The sequence below is a fragment of the Simochromis diagramma genome, unplaced genomic scaffold, assembly GCF_900408965.1.
Source record: "Simochromis diagramma unplaced genomic scaffold, fSimDia1.1 OVJJ01000733.1, whole genome shotgun sequence".
Lineage (NCBI taxonomy): Eukaryota > Metazoa > Chordata > Actinopteri > Cichliformes > Cichlidae > Simochromis > Simochromis diagramma.
The window spans coordinates 91,479-108,329 of NW_024387501.1; the positions used below are offsets into that span (position 1 = coordinate 91,479).

General features: G+C 41.2%; 1 protein-coding gene across 1 annotated transcript; it reads left to right on the forward strand.

Moving 5' to 3' along the window:
- Positions 1 to 7,721: 7,721 nt before the first annotated feature.
- LOC120725696 (trace amine-associated receptor 13c-like) lies at positions 7,722 to 14,395 on the forward strand. Its single transcript, XM_040018670.1, has 2 exons — positions 7,722 to 12,417; positions 12,596 to 14,395. Exons 1-2 carry the CDS (start codon positions 12,242 to 12,244, stop codon positions 13,410 to 13,412), a joined length of 993 nt encoding a protein of 330 aa, XP_039874604.1. The 5' UTR covers positions 7,722 to 12,241; the 3' UTR covers positions 13,413 to 14,395.
- The last annotated feature ends 2,456 nt before the right edge of the window (positions 14,396 to 16,851 follow it).

Consider the following 16,851-nt stretch of genomic DNA (forward strand, 5'->3'; position numbering starts at 1 on the left):
AGATTTGACAACTGAGGACACTTGTTTAACAAGCTTAAATGAACTGTCCAGGAAAACACCTAGATTGCTTACAGTGTCAGAGAATAAGCTAGCAAGGGGGCCAAATAGAATGGCTAATGTTGCGAGATCGATCAACTTTAGACCAGACAACAAACGACGGAGGCTCCGGAAAAGTGCAATCAAACGATGAGTTTTATTATCACAGGAGAACAACCAACCATCAGCGTACAGAATGTGTTGCTCTGACAAGAATACATTGGGTTCTGGTTTTATAGGATAAAATATCACACCTACGTCAATACAGTTCAAAAATACTTGGTGACAGACGGACAAAAGTTCAAATCGTACAGGCAAGGGTTCATCACATATACTTTTAATAACTATAAACTGACATATAACTTCTCCTTTCTTCATTACTTGCCTTTTAAGGTAATAACTTCAGGTCTTAGCTTTTCTGAGAGCTAATAATTGGACCCTCGTCATTAATCACTAAGTAAAGTACTTTAGCAGCCAGACGCTTAGGCCTTCGCTCAGACCTGCTACTAGATTAATATGTGTATCGTAAGCGTGCATGCAATTAACCTGCTATGTTCTCATCTCCCCTCAGCATGTATCATCTGGACACTCTCACCAGTGAAGCTTAAAACCTTCTAGAATGGAACATCAACTCTTAACCAAGCACATTTATGCATTGTGTATAAAATGAACTCAACCTATAAAAATAGAAAGGTCAATGTGATGACAGACATATTCAATGCAATATAAACCCTGTAGGAAATATTACTGATAAATGATACTGTGAAACATGTTATTAATACATTCTTCATAAGGCAAATTATATGGTAGCAATAAAAGAATCTCTGAATCCCAACATTCCCTCTTTTGACATTCCAACAGGAATGTCACCATATTTCATGTTGTATCACTCCCTGCCCCACACAAGGAATGATACAACAACCAGCGATGACCAATATTCCCAAAAATACAACCAATGAGCACATCACTGATATAGCCACACCTTTCCATTGTCCAAACATGGATCTCATCCACGATGCCAGCGGGTTTTCAATACCTGAGTGCTCATGCATGGTTTTAGACAAATTTTCAGGCCCTCCAGAGCTCGGGTTACTGAGCCATCTGGGGCAGTATTGTTGTTCCATGGTGTCCCTGGTAAGGCTAGAGAGTCTCAGCAAGTTGTAATGAACGTACTTAATGTGGTCATCATTCTTATTAGGCGTTATCCAAAGGAATATACTTTCAAACCCTGAAGCTACTGGGTCTGCCAGCTTATACTCGTTTGGAACTACCCTGGGCACTCCTATGGAGTCTATCCTAGTCGGAGAGTTTAGCCGGGGGTCATATGCATGTATACCCTGGGTCCCTCTTTTTACCAACATGTGTCTCTTATGTCTGGCTGCTAAGGTACGTGTGTTGTGTTGCTGAATAGTCTTTACCTGATTTCCAATCAGTATGAGTGGAGCTCCCAGTCGCACCATCGCACATGTCCCTACGCTTCCCCTTGGGACACGAACCAAAAGGATGCTTTGCCCACAATAATAATACAACCCACTTCTTGCCCATGTTCCAATTAATGTGCTCGGGTCACTCACATTATTCGTGGTTCTTCCCGTGGGTGTGACAGCACACCAAGTAGGGTCAATTTCTCCCACGTGGTACTTTACATTATCTGTAGAAAACCTGAAACATGTATAGTTATCTTGTTTTGGCATAAATGAATTGGCATTCTCTGCTTGCCCTATCGTGTTTGGTGCTAGATTATTAGTTTATCAGTTAGATTTGTCATTGAGTTTTTAAGTGTGACTCAGGCTTTGGGGTAAACTAAGTGTACACTTAATGTTCCATGGACCTAAGAAGATGGTGACAGGGTTATGAGAAACAGAATAAACCCTTTGAATTACTATTCCTTGCAGGCCTTCCGGCACATTTGGCTGTCATTCTACTCCTGTCCAACCTACCTCATTTTCCCAGGAGCACCACTGACCTGCTGTGTATGTATGGATGTGTTTGCCCCAGGAGGGGCTTTGCAATAAGCATAACTGGAGCATATCATAGGGTGATTACAGACCCACACATCATATGCTATATAGCTGCTAGTAGCTCCTGCACACTTAATGACGTCACACAAATCAAACGTGAATGAGCTGGTGGACCCTTTAACATAATTTAATTCTATGCCGTTGTATGTGCTGAGACACTCATCACCTTTACCTGACACCTCGCGCTTTAGTCTTTTCACCGATCCCGTTTTAGCAACTATTGTCTCAGGAAGTGCTGTGCTGGACTGGCATCCGCGTCCGACCGATTCACAAAATGCGCCCTGCAACATAGAGACCTAATATTTAATAATCCACATTTCACTGTTTTAATCTTTGGTTCAGATGTGGATTCTGTATTGTTTGTTCTTCGTGATTGTTTATGTTTAAGTTGTTTATTTCTAGCTTTTAGTTTGTTCTTATCTGTTTGGGAGCTGACATAGTCTCTATGGATAAGGGTTTTTTCCTCGGGTACCCTAAGGAGAAAAGCTCCAGAGAGGCGTGTTCCATGTTAAAAGTTAAAATATAACCAAAGAGATTTTGCTCAACAAAACAAATAAATCAAGCTGTGAGACAGCACCTTGCGTTTACGCCGGGCTGTGAGCTGCCCTAAATCTACTTCCTACACCTTTACTCCTTCTAGTTCTTTCAATTTGTTACCGCTCCTTTTGGTGGCGCGGCGACCTTCTGCGATGCTCTTCTTCTTTCTTCGGCCTTCCAGGTGGACCACTGGTCGGCCCGTTGCACAGGTGAGAGGGTTTATTCTGCCTCTGTTTGTTAACACCTGTGTTCTTTGAAGACGAGTTTTCCTCTACCAAGCTCTCGTGTGCGGGTGCACACTGCGACCAGTGGTACCAGGTGTCGCCTTTCTCTTCCAGTCGAACTGCTGTAGTCGTTCTGGCAATGACCTCGTAAGGACCAGTCCAACGTGGTTCCTTGCACTTTCGTTTGAGCACCTTCAGCCACACCACCTTTGCCTCCAGGGTCGCCCTGTCCACAGCGTGTACTCCAGATGTGACCTGTTTTGTGAAACTGGAGATTCTCGCCACCCCTGTGGTCGCTGTGGTACTGGAATGTTCTCCTGTAAAGGATAGAAAACAGAAAGCCTCTCTCTGCTACACCTCACTAATCTACTGTGTTCATCTAATGTTCCCTTAATTATCCAAAGTTGGTTCAAGATATCATGTTCTGGGCTCTATCCTTTATATTAACTTTACTTAATCTCAATGCTCTTTATGTGTGTAAAGAGTTTCTTCTAAACAGGATTCAGTTCATTTTAATCCTTTAACTTAAACATGAAAATAACAATTTCTGCCTCAGTTTTACCATATCTAAATCCTCAAACACCCCGAAAGTCATAAAATGATCCTGAAACCCATTTCAAATTAAACCTTAAATCCCCCCTTTTGTGACACATAAAAACATAAGATGTGTCACAAACTCAAAATGCTTCACCTGAGCTTAGAAAATTAAAGAAAAAGGTTAGTCATATCATTTTACACCTCAGCAATCCTCCTCTCAGGTAAACAAAACCTGTGTGTTAACCCGAACTTCACATTTCATACTGAGTTTTCCTCACTTATGATCCAATCTGTGTTATAAGAAAGAAAACTTAAAACAGAACAGTCATCAGTCATGTGCTTCACCTTAGTCCAGTCTTTACCTCAGTGTCCAGTTGGTCCAACCTTCGTTCACCTCGTCCGTCTAGTCACCGTCCATTTGCACACATCCATTCATACATATTCACACCAGGTATTGCTAATAGTGGAGACCCTCGCGCAAATAATCAGATTCTCCACTCTCAGCAACATGAGCTCATTCATTTGTTTTATTCTGTTTTGTTTTTGTTTTATTTTGTTTAGGAAGCTAGTTTTTTATGCTTTTGACTGGATTGAATCGCTACAATCCTTTTAGACAGACCTGATCACAGGTAGGCTTCTCCTCAGCCAGTTGAAATCTGGAAAGCCCACCTTATATTTGCTCTCCCCGAGAATCTTCAGCGCTGTTATTCACTGTTGCAGGCCTGCTTAGAACAAAAATGAGAAAAAAGAGAGCTGATTATTAGCTCATCAAAGCACAAAACAAAATCACCTGACAGGTTTTCTCTAAGTGCACTGTTACAAAAATAATGGGCCCCTCTCAGACATGTCCATGGTTAATCAAACTCCCTCTATTAAAATAACAAGAACATCCAAAGCAAACTGACCGAATCAATCCATCACTACTACAACAACCTCAAAAATCTTAAACACAGAACATTTTGCCACAAGTTCTTCATGGTCCTGTCACTCCGAAGTCAACTGACATAATTTCACCTGCTCAAATACCCAGAAAGTCTTGTTAAACGCCACACAGTCACAGTGTCTCCTCCAGTGCAAGCTTCACTCACACAGTCAGACAGGAAACCCAAGTTTCTCTTTTTTCTTTTCCTGTCCCGAGTCATTCAACTACTTTGCATACTGAGTCATCTCTCAAGAAGTTGCCGTGACCAGAGAAATACATGTTCAAACATTACCACCTTATTAAATTATTTTATTTCTTTCAACCGTGATCACTGGTTTTGATCACTCAGTACGAGAGCACTCCTAAGTCACTCTTTTAAAACTACTTTAATCACCGTTTCTTTTTCCCATAACTGCCTTTGTCATATAGCTTCTTTTGAGTTATTCCACAACTTCAAACACAAGTGTATTTTATTAAACATTCACACCATTCTATCACTCAGAGAAATAGCAAGCTGATCTTCATCGCGTATGTTTGTGTTCTAAGCCAGGTTTAATCAATGTCTATGCATTAATCATCATGAGCTTGTCTTGTCTTTGTAAGGTTAATGCATTTTCTGTTTGTGGGTGTGTGATTTTGCATGTGTTGCTTTGCAGTGTTTCAGACTCCTTCACAATTTTGCCTTTAAACAGTCAATTTTCTCCTTCCCAAATTTGCTAACCCAAATTCTAATTTCCCGCCTTAAATAACAGCCTTCCTTGTCCTCAGCCAGAAGTTAGGGCTCCACTTGCCACTTTCCCCCTCTGCCTCAGCCCAGCGGCTTTACCCTTGAGGTCCTGTCTTCTTCACTTCATCTCACCAGTGAGTCTGAGCTCACAGGGACTGAGGCCGAGTAATCGTGACTGTGCCTGCCTTAGGTTGTCCCAGGGTTTTCAGGTGGGATCTTACCCGTCATGGGCTATCCAGCCTTCCATACTCGCCTGATACGGGGGCCAAGTGGGCAGGGGTGCTATGAGGGGAGGGGACACACTGGCTCTGGAGTGTAAGCTACTTCCTGCATTGCATCTTATATTAAACTATCTCACTTCTGATTCTTTCCTAGAATAATTTCACATATGGCACTTTGTGTATGTGTGTTTTCTATTCATTAATGTAATTGTCAGTTATTTTCTCTCTTTATTTTACTTTTTTTATCTGTTTGTTTGTGACGTTCTACTTTAGTTCTACTAAATCTTGATGTAAAAACAATACCCCCTCTTTCACGCACACACTCTGCAGTTTGCCTACGCACACACTTCTCTCTCAGACTTCCTCTGTTCACACACTCACCTATGAGTTATTATTAGTTATTTATTATTTTGTACAAATCACACAGAATCATTCAAATCGAGTACTCACAGCATTCACACACTTAGAATCACTCAAAATACGCTTTCCTAAGAGTATTTTATCAAACATGCTTTCAAGAATCAGAAAGAGGTTTAGAGGAAGTAGACAACACTCAGTAACTGCGTCTGTCCTCTTAAAAGAGAAGAGAAATAAACACATATGGGACAATTCTCCCCATCTTAGACAAAATGTGACCTTAAATGTCCTTTTCTAAGTCATGTTCTTCTCTATACACAACTCTTGGCCTCCAGGGCATAACCTTTGGACTTATAACTCTGATATAAGTCCACACAGTACAGAGAACCTGCAAGTTCAGTTTTCTTTTTTTTAAATTCTCCACACACTTGAAGAACTGTTGGTCATTTATCTGCCCAAGAACTTCATCAAATGGACCTCGCCGGGTCCAGTAATCTTCAGCACATGTATCTCACCGCTGCCAGTGAGGATTTAAAACAGTTTCTTGTCAGCATTCACTTATCAAATGGACCGCAGCCGATCCAGCAATATCGACACAATTGTGTATCCTCATGTACACAACTTAATCTTCACTTGTATCACAGCACATCTAGTAATATCTTCAGAATTACTTCCTCATAGTAAACATTGATTTTCCTTTAAAATCAATTTACCATTAGAACTCAAGATCACAGCTGACTCGATTCTCTGAAATCCTGAGTCAGTTAAACACCTTGCTCAACTCAAGGTGTCCTTTTCTCGGGCTTCCTCGTCTGAACTCACTCTTTTTACCCCGGCATGCGCATTCAGAAGATCCCCCTCTCACTGTAATTCAATTCTCATAGACCCAAAAGTAAGCATATTATCTCCCTAGTCAAAAGTGAAACCGTTCCTCACACAGTAATTCTTAATCCAACCTTAAAGTGAAACAAACACCCTTCGTGTTTTGAAACTAAAAGAGTAAGGAAGAGCGCCCAACTTTAACTGCGCATGTTGTTACTGAACAACACACAGACCCAGACCCAGGGCAGTTCTTCCTGGATCATTTATCAACATCCAAACCAACACAGTCCACATTGATTATTCTTCTGGACCTCAGTGGATCCACCAAAATTCATGTGGGTATATCCACCATTCACCGATTTATTTCTTCCTCAGACCACACCGGATCTGTTAATATCAACAAAGCTGCACACTCAGAATGGTACAGCTGATTCTTCCCATCAGACCGCGCCGGATCTGTTACTTCAGCACAATAAACACTGATTTTCCCTCAAAATCAGTTTACCAAGAGCCACAAAACCATTTCTGACTCGATTTTCTGAACTTCTGTGTCACTTAAACATCCTGACGGCACCAGGTGTTTTCTGTCGGACTTCCTCTTTGAAGATCAAGTATAGAGGGTGTCTGTCCTGCAAAGTTTTTGTTGGGCAGCACATAATTTCTCCACATATTTCCTTACAGCTTTGAATTCTTTATCTGCTGCTTTAGTTGTTCTTGAACAAGACATGTGGATGGCTTTGCTCAGCTGCTCCAGCTGATCATTTAGTGGCTTATATAGCGTTGGTTCACTAGATGTCATAATTGAGCTCTTCATTTTGGTTCCTCTGAGATTTCCCCAAAATGGCTGCTATATGACTCCTCCTTGCAAGCTCCTTGAGGCGACTTCCCTATTTCTTTATCAGACGTCCTGCAGCCACCCAACAGTCACTTCCTCTTTTCATACCCTGTTTGATATAACCAGCACTGGGTCAGAACAGCATTTGCTTCATAAATTCTCAAAACAGCCACAATTATCAGCGCTACAAAATAAACACACCACACCAGCTGCAACTCTTGCTCTAAAAACCAAGCACAGAGCTTTTATACTTCGTGCAACTTGTAGACCGATCTTCAGTAAAAAGAGGAAGTGCGGGCCAACCCAAAAACTGCGCAGTTGTATATTTCAGATACCTTAGACCTGCACAAAGTTAAAAACAATTCTCTTCTCTTTCTGTTAAAGTCAAACTCACACCGTTCAGCAAGGCCTGTTATTTTAAATCACCAGGAGACAAGCAACCTTATTCTTTTAATCTTAAAGAGGCCTAGAGTGCGTGTTTCTTCTCCTGTTCAAAGGGGAAGTAAAAAGGGGAAGTAGGCTGCACCCAGTAGCTCTTAGCTGAAACAATCTCTGCTGGTACACTTTTAATAAAACAAGTGGTTTCAACTGCACAACCCAGCCAGTCTTAACACCTAGATCACACCTAAAGACACTCAAATCTCTCATTCAGAAACAAATCCTCTCTCAGCAAGTTCAGCCAGCTCTTTAAACCTTCTTAAACAATGACCAACAAACTCAAGAAGCTGGTCCTCAGTTATGTCTGCAGGGAGTACAAGCATATAATAGTTTCCCCTAAATTCTCTCGGTTTTCACTGAAACAAAATATTATGGCACACCAACATTTACTGTGGAAATTCTCACTCTTCTAAATGACCACGCTGGGCCAGAACTGGGGCTAAGTCTTCACACAGTTCTACACAATCAACCCGAAACTCTGGTTCGGTTAAAATCTCTGCTCTAACAAAATCAAACTCTCTATCTGATGTTTCACAACAAACCAACACCTCCACAGGCTCCCCATGAGTGACAGGTGTCAGCAAAATAGTCAAGGTAAAACCAGTTAATGTCCTAGAATCAAACGTCTGATAGGGGAACCTTTCTTCCATTCACCGTGCACTCGCTCCTTCATTTATTACTGTGTTTCCTGGTTGAACTTAAAAAGGGGAAGTGGCCGCCCCCAAATGTTAACTAGGCACTTTCTCGCCAGAGAGAAAAGAAAGGAAAAAGAGACTTTTAAAAAGCCTCACACAGCCAACCTGCAGGCGCCTGGCACTTTAATTACTTCAGACGGTTTCTTACGTCACTGTTTTCAACTTTAACTCGTGGATCACAGCTGATCCGGATATAGAGCGGCGGAGTTCCCCTCAGACGCTACTAATCGTTCTCTGATGCGGCAACGCGTAATCTACCCTGTCCAATAATACTGAATTTCAAACTCATCAAATGCACGCTCGCAGAAGGAAGAAAACGCCCTCTCTGCCTCCTGTACATTACCAAGCACCTAAATCTAAGGAAACACCGGAACAAAAAGCTAGGTAAGTCTGACCGTCTTATTTCTGCAGCCACTGTAAAACCATAAGGCGTTTCTTCCGTTTCACCACAACATATACATTTCATGTAAAGAAGATCACCTGTACGTGAATATTCAATTTGGCACGATCCCGAAATGAGCATGCCTTTCTCTAGATACGGATGAAACTACTACAGCCCCTGCAGCATTATTATCAAAATTACTTCAACACATAAACCTTGACTTGCTTCAAACTCAGTTTACTGTGCCCCTCAAGCTCACGGCTGGCTTGAGTCTGTTAAATCACATGTCAACTCCTCGGACCTCTGCGTCCGGTATTACTCTTTTATCACAAATAAGTGTCTCTCAAAATGATCCTCTGATCATAACCTATTTTAAAACCAAGGTCCCAAGTCTTGGTAGATGGTCAATCTCCAGTACGGCCACGCTCACAGTATTTTATTATCAGACTTCTCACTTTTAATAATCAGCTCACTTCACTACAAAACCTCAAGCTCACGGCTTGGCCTGAGTTTCTCTTCAATCATATATCAACACCTCGGACCTTCTTGTCCGGTATTTATTCTCAACACATGTCACTATTCCTCGGAACTTCTGTCCGGTATTTACTCTTAAAACATGTATTTATTAAGTGTCTTCTCAAGGTAATCCTCTACGATTACCAGGGCTATATCTGAGGCCACAAAGTCTCAGCGGGGCCCCACCCCTAGTTTAATACCCAGGAAACGTCTTTCCCGGGGGTGGAATCCTTCGGTTCCGTGACTTTAGACACTTCTTAATCCCTTTATTCCTTACGCACAAATCAGTCTCTCTTCTCTATTTCTTCAGCAACGACGTCTCAAGTTACTTTTAGCTCAGTACTGCTTTTTCCTAGTTTCCATGAATGCAACAATTCTCTCAAGTTTCACTTTTGTTGCAAATAAAGATTTCTATTTTAAACAAAACTCAAAACAGAGATCAACGGATGACCACTTGACTACTTGTTTTAGAATTATACTCCAATACAGCACAATTTCTGTTTAAGAGGTTTGTGCCTTACCTTTTTGTTCTGTGGGCCCAATAGTCAAACTGATCACCGTGACGTCTGCCGTCCGATTCACTGATCCGGCCTCAACCTTCGCCGACAACAACACCTGAACCTCGTTCTACTGATCCTCAGTTGCCCGCATTCTCCACCAAATGTTACGAGATCGATCAACTTTAGACCAGACAACAAACGACGGAGGCTCCGGAAAAGTGCAATCAAACGATGAGTTTTATTATCACAGGAGAACAACCAACCATCAGCGTACAGAATGTGTTGCTCTGACAAGAATACATTGGGTTCTGGTTTTATAGGATAAAATATCACACCTACGTCAATACAGTTCAAAAATACTTGGTGACAGACGGACAAAAGTTCAAATCGTACAGGCAAGGGTTCATCACATATACTTTTAATAACTATAAACTGACATATAACTTCTCCTTTCTTCATTACTTGCCTTTTAAGGTAATAACTTCAGGTCTTAGCTTTTCTGAGAGCTAATAATTGGACCCTCGTCATTAATCACTAAGTAAAGTACTTTAGCAGCCAGTCTCAAACTGAAGCAGAAGACGCTTAGGCCTTCGCTCAGACCTGCTACTAGATTAATATGTGTATCGTAAGCGTGCATGCAATTAACCTGCTATGTTCTCATCTCCCCTCAGCATGTATCATCTGGACACTCTCACCAGTGAAGCTTAAAACCTTCTAGAATGGAACATCAACTCTTAACCAAGCACATTTATGCATTGTGTATAGAATGAACTCAACCTATAAAAATAGAAAGGTCAATGTGATGACAGACATATTCAATGCAATATAAACCCTGTAGGAAATATTACTGATAAATGATACTGTGAAACATGTTATTAATACATTCTTCATAAGGCAAATTATATGGTAGCAATAAAAGAATCTCTGAATCCCAACACTAACTAGTCCCGAGGGATATGCCTATCAAACACTACAATCTCAGTTTTGGATGGGGTGAGTAACATCCCATTGTGACAGAAAATGATCCAAGACATAGGATTTAAACCCGTTAAGGGCAGAACCCTTAATGCCTACAGCATGACACACAGCAAAACACAATTTTCTCTAGTACTTTAGATAAGAACGGGAGTTTGGAGATTGGTCTATAGTTTGCAGGATCATTCTGGTCAAGGCTGCTTTTTTTTAAGAACAGGCTGCACTGTTGTGTGTTTAAAGGCAGTCGGGACACAGCCCACCATTAATGATAGGTTCATCAAAGGTAGAATATAAGGCCAATTACATCAAAACCATCCTTAATAATAGGAGAAATGTCACGTCCAGAATTCGAACTTCTCACCTGTCCAATAATCTCTTGAGGGTGGAGAATGAACTACTTCCTACTTCCTACCTCTTCCTACTTTAGCACGAAGAGGATTCACCACAGAGGGGTGTAAAAATGAAGGCTTAAGAGATAGAATTCTTCTTGTAAAATGATTTAAAAATTGCTCACAGAGAGCTGAGGAAGCCAAATCTGACCTTCCAGGACAAGGATTGATCACGGAGTAAAAGACTTAGTGTCCGTGCTATCAGGATCAAAAAAGGCATAGTCTCAGAATTAAATATACATACAGGGCGACGAGGGCCCGCAGAAGTCAATTCTATTGCATTTTACTCAGCATCGACCATAAACAAAAAATGGTCAGAGATGCCAACATTATCATTGCTCTTAATACAGATATCCTGAGCATATGAAATGACCAAGTCCAACGAGTGGCTCTTTAAATGTGTCGCTTCACTCACCCACTGTGTAAGAATGCTGCGAATCCAAGTTTCCATCAGGAACAAAGAATCCAACCACAAGGTAAGAAAAAGATCGTTTAGGGAGACCCAATCCATGTCCGAGCAGGCGAACAAACCACTGGGCGAGCTGGGTAAGATTGTCGTCCTACTGGAAAAAATCCAACGGTGGCTAATCAGTCTGAAGGACAACTGGTCCTGAATGGAGAAAGGAGGTTGCAAAATATCCAAAGTGGAATAGGAGTTAGCCGCAGCATGTGCCTTAAGGTAGACCTTAAAGCGAACATGGAACCCACTCAGTTTGCCCCGCTTCCTATAGCGCCTCTTAGGCAGGGAAGGTAGAGGCAGAGGATGTGCACCAGTGGAAGGGTAAATAAATGACAAAGTAGCATCTCCTAAGTTCCAGCAAGGGTACGGCTGATAGTAATGGGTCGAAGACTTCGGGGTTTTGAGGTCGAAGAACAGGGTTGGCCGATTGTAGGTAATGCATGCAATCTATCAAGTACATGAACTTCACTGGAAAAAGTTTAAAAACCTCAATACACAATGAAACTATGCAGGATTTGACATAGTTGTAAACATACTGAAAGAAAACTGCCACCAGTGGGCAAGAGGGAGGAGCAATGTGAGCAAAGAAAATAAATCAGGTACAGAACAAAGAGCTTCAGGCAGAAAGCTGGAACCTCCTTTTTCTAATGATGAAAACCTTTGAAGAAACTGAACTCTGCTTTCCACAACTCCACAACTCCTCCTGCAGGAAGACCATGCGTCCTTATACATTTTCTATCCTTATTTATATTACCCTGTCCTCCATTTCTTTGCTCACCGTGACTCTTAATCTGCTGGTCATCATCTCCATCTCACATTTCAAGTAATAATTTCGTTAGACATATGCAGACAGTAAGATTTTATGGCTAAAAGATGAAAATGATATGATATCCTATCTGAGTGAGTCTGAAATAAATGCTTTTTCCTTTTATCTGTATAAAATTGCACTTGTTGCTACAAATAATAATAATAATAACTGTGTCGCTGTCTTTTGTCTTCAGGAAGCTGCACACCCCCACCAATCTCCTCCTCCTATCTTTGGCTGTCTCTGATTGCCTGGTGGGTCTCCTGATTTTATTTCAAATTATGATTATAGATGGTTGCTGGTTTCTTGGTGAATTCATGTGTAGTATGTATTTTCTCTTGGACTACATTATTACCTCTGCGTCAATAGGAACCATGGTTCTCATATCAATTGACCGTTATGTGGCTATTTGTTACCCTCTCCATTACTCTACCAAAGTCACCCCAAAAAGAACAAAAGCATGTGTTTATCTGTGTTGGATATGTTCTTCAGTCTTCCAATGTCTCCTGCTAAAAGACAACCTGGTGCAACCTGGCAGGTATAATTCCTGCTATGGGGAGTGTGTGGTTGTTGTTGGCCATGCTTTTGGAGTTGCAGATCTATTGTTGTCCTTTATTGGTCCTGTCATTGTGATTGTAGTTCTTTATCTAAACGTATTTGTTGTGGCTATGACTCAAGCTCGTGCCATGCGGTCACATATTGCAGCTCTGACACACGAGGGGTCAGTAAGTACAAATGTTAAGAAATCTGAAATGAAAGCAGTAAGGACCATCAGTGTTCTTATCATTGTGTTTCTAATATGTCTCTGCCCATACTTTGGTGTCACACTCTCAGGTCAAGATGCCATGCTCAGTGCTTCATCTGTTGCATTTGTAATGTGTTTGTTCTATTTAAACTCCTGTCTAAACCCTCTAATTTATGCTTTATTTTACCCCTGGTTCAGAAAATCTGTTAAACAAATTGTTACACTTAAAATATTGAAGTCTGGCTCCTGTGACACCAATATCATGTAAACAGAATGAAAGACTGAGAATGAAAGCCCCATTGTTTTTTTTTTTTGTTGTTTTTTTATGTTTTCTATTACAAAAAAGTTACTAACAGAGAAGTAACACCCATAAGTAAAGAACAGAAACCCGTGTGGTTTAGAGATGGGGAAGAAAAGACTGTAATAACTCTACTGACGGACTTCATTTCTGAAATATTTTGACTGATACAAATATTATTCATGTCAATGGCAACCAACATTAGTATATGTATTAGACTGCTAGTAGCATTATAGGAACTGTTTTCGTTTCAGAGTTTCTCCTTTATCTTCAGTATGTTACTCAATTTCATACAAAGGAGACATGTCAATGGAAACAGCACTCTTGTCATGCATGTACACAAATAGACAGCGTGTACACATTGCTCCTCCCCATCCTTGTCTTTTGTGTTCTTTCATGTGTCTCAGCAGAGAGCAGGGATGTAAGCTGCAGTTTCTGAGAAATAGCAGCATTCAGTATGAATATAGCTTTATAGCTGGAAATGAAGACAAAAAAGTAATGTGCCTACATTAAAAATACTCTAATGTGATAAGATAATCAGTTTATACAAAAGTCTGCAGCAAAAGAAGTAAAGAGGAGGAGGAGGAAAATTATAATTACCAGTTAATAATATAAACCTGATGTTCCTAAACACCCAGATGACTCCCTGCCTTAATGAAGACAGACATACAATCTTTCTTTTAACTTTTAACATATGAACACAAAACCAGCAAGATGAAGCAAAGATGAAAACCAGCCTAGAGAAGCTGCAAAGCGATCACCACAATGGTTCTACTCTAAAAAACACAAGCTTGAAGAAGCCTCAAGCTTGACTGCACATCACTGTCTTTGTTACCTGTTCAGGGTCTGGCTGCTGGGCAGGGGTCTGCATTGACTCACTGCACTGACTGATTTTTGGCTAGATTTGCATTAGTATACTGTCTCTGTAGATGGTTCAAGGTTCAAGGTTCTTTATTTGTCACATGCATAGTTATACAAGTGAAGTTCTATCAGCAGGATAATGTAGTTGTTTCTGCCCTATACAGAGTTTGCATCATGCACTTGTTTTTTTTTTTTGTTCATTAAAAGCAAAAGTAAGGTCCATATTGGCACTCATCAGCAGTTATACACAAGTGCACTATTTTACTCGACACACACACACACACACACTGAAATCAGTGGATTGGAGCACAACTGCGCCGAAAGACAACGGCATGTTTGTTTGATTTCTTTTTCTTTTTATATTATTTATTAGGCCAGTGTACAGACAACTAAAGAACCTTTGGAATGTGAGTAATGACATAATTGTAATTTTAATGGAATTACGCACAGTAATGTGTTACATTACTACATTACTAAAAAATGCAATGTGATTACATTAACAATACTTTGTAACATGTTACACCCAACACTGGTTATGGCTACGCTCTTTAGCATTAGTTAATGTAAATTGTGTTATTATTCAGTATAGTCCAAGGAGCTTGCAAAGAAAAGCGTCTGGACTTCTTTAAGTTGTTTGAAGACATTTCACCTCTCATCCGAGAAGCTTCTTCAGTTCTAGGGTCAAACAGGAAGTACACAGAGCAGTAGTGGTTTTTGATATAGGCAACACGGGCAGTTGCCCAGGGCGGCATCGTGGTAGGGGGCGGCATCACGGGCATCAGCAAAAAAAAGTTGCTCGTACTCATGCTGCCTCGACATCATGCCAGTGCATTTTGGGGATGGCATAGGCACCGATTGGTGTTCTTATAGCCTTTTTGCTGGGAGTAAGGGCGCCCTCCGTTTGTGAGGTGCGACTTCTGCTTGTGGCACAAGGAGGAAAGAATGGGGTGGCAGGGGATTCTCTGGCTGGCCGGAGCGGCATCTGATAGCCAACTCGCAAAATAAAACAAAATAAAAACAAAATAAAAACAAACCAATAAACATGAAAACACCAGATATTATGATAAAGAATTTATCACCAATGTTTTTTCGAAATTCTATAGGCAAAAAGTGAGCGCGAGAGCCCTCGGTGCGCATGCTCGCTGCTGTGCTGAAGTCAAAGTAAACTTTGTCATCTCCGCTATATACAGTACAGTATATAGAGAGACGAGACAACAAGACTCCATTTACAGCAGTGCAAGTAAACAAACAATAAATATATGAAGAGCAAAAAAATAAATATATATTTTAGGACTAGGGGTAAAGGGATCAATAACAATTTAAAATTTATAATTACAGTTTGATGATTTAAAGTCTCACACACAACCTGTCGAAAAGGGAGGGGGGGGGGGGGGGCTGCTTCCAAATATAGCACTGTGACAAAGTGGGTGAGAAGACCATTTGTCTATATTCTTAGTTAACATTCTTGTTTTGATTTAACCATATTTCACATGTAATCTGCAATAGGCAAACATCTACTATCCCGGGTTTGTTTATGTTTTGCACTTTTACAGATTATATAATATAACATCTTGGTTCAAATCAATTCCATTTTTTTTTTTTTTTTTTTGCCTGTCCCGTTTGGCTCTTTTGCCATCAGAATTATTGTCTAAAGGCAAAGAAAGATGCCCAACGGATTTACTTTACCAAATTGACCATCCCAGCCTTGCCATAATGGTCCATTTGATTCACCTTTTATTGTTTATTTTATTTTCACTTGCTGAATACGGGACAGACTTGACTGGGGGAAAGAAGGGGAGAAAGAAAGAGGGAAAGAGAAACAGCTGAGAAGAGGGACGGGGGAGAAGGGCAAAAAACAAAAACCAACAGAATGGGCGGGGAAAAAAAAGGAAAAAAATGCATATATCAATCACCTGGATCACCTGTTGAGAAAGAAAAAAAGAAAACAAGCAGAAGAGAACAAGAGTAATAGAATAAACAACATCACAATGATATATGGGAATATGACAGTAAATACTAAATATTAAACATTATTGTGCAGCACATAAGATCAACAGAACACAGTGTGCTTTGAGGTAGGAGCCAAAAAGGGTGTAGTTTGTGGGTGTGATCACCCGTGTGTACACCTGTGAGCATGGACGCGCTTGTTTTTTTAAAAGGTTCCTTCATGTAATGATCTGCTAGAGGGTGTGGGGGGGCCACAGCCCCATCCTCCAGGGCATGAAGCAGGTATGGAGGAGATCAAAACTCCAGACATCCAGAGGCCCCCAGAACACAAGAGACCAAGGAAGACCAACAGAGGGGCAGCCGCGCCACTGTCCCAGAAAGAGCTGAGGAGAGTCCCAGATGAGGGCTCACTCAGCAGCCGTGGCGCAGAAGCCAGGGGGAGTTGCAGTGACGTGCCCGTGAGCTCCACCGGCAGCCAGCTGTGCCTGAGTGACCGAGCCCCAGGCCGAGAGGCCGGGGGCACCCCACCTCCGAAGTGGCCCGTGTGAGCCCCAGGCTCCAGGCCCCGATAAGCGGCCGTCAAGGAGTGAGCCGGTGTGTA

Bases quoted from the DNA above. Each gene is read 5' to 3' on its own strand.
- LOC120725696 (XM_040018670.1), top strand. From the start codon at position 12,242: ATGATGAAAACCTTTGAAGAAACTGAACTCTGCTTTCCACAACTCCAC. The intron at 12,418-12,595 runs GTAATAATTTCG...TTTTGTCTTCAG, and splicing joins ATCTCCATCTCACATTTCAA to GAAGCTGCACACCCCCACCA.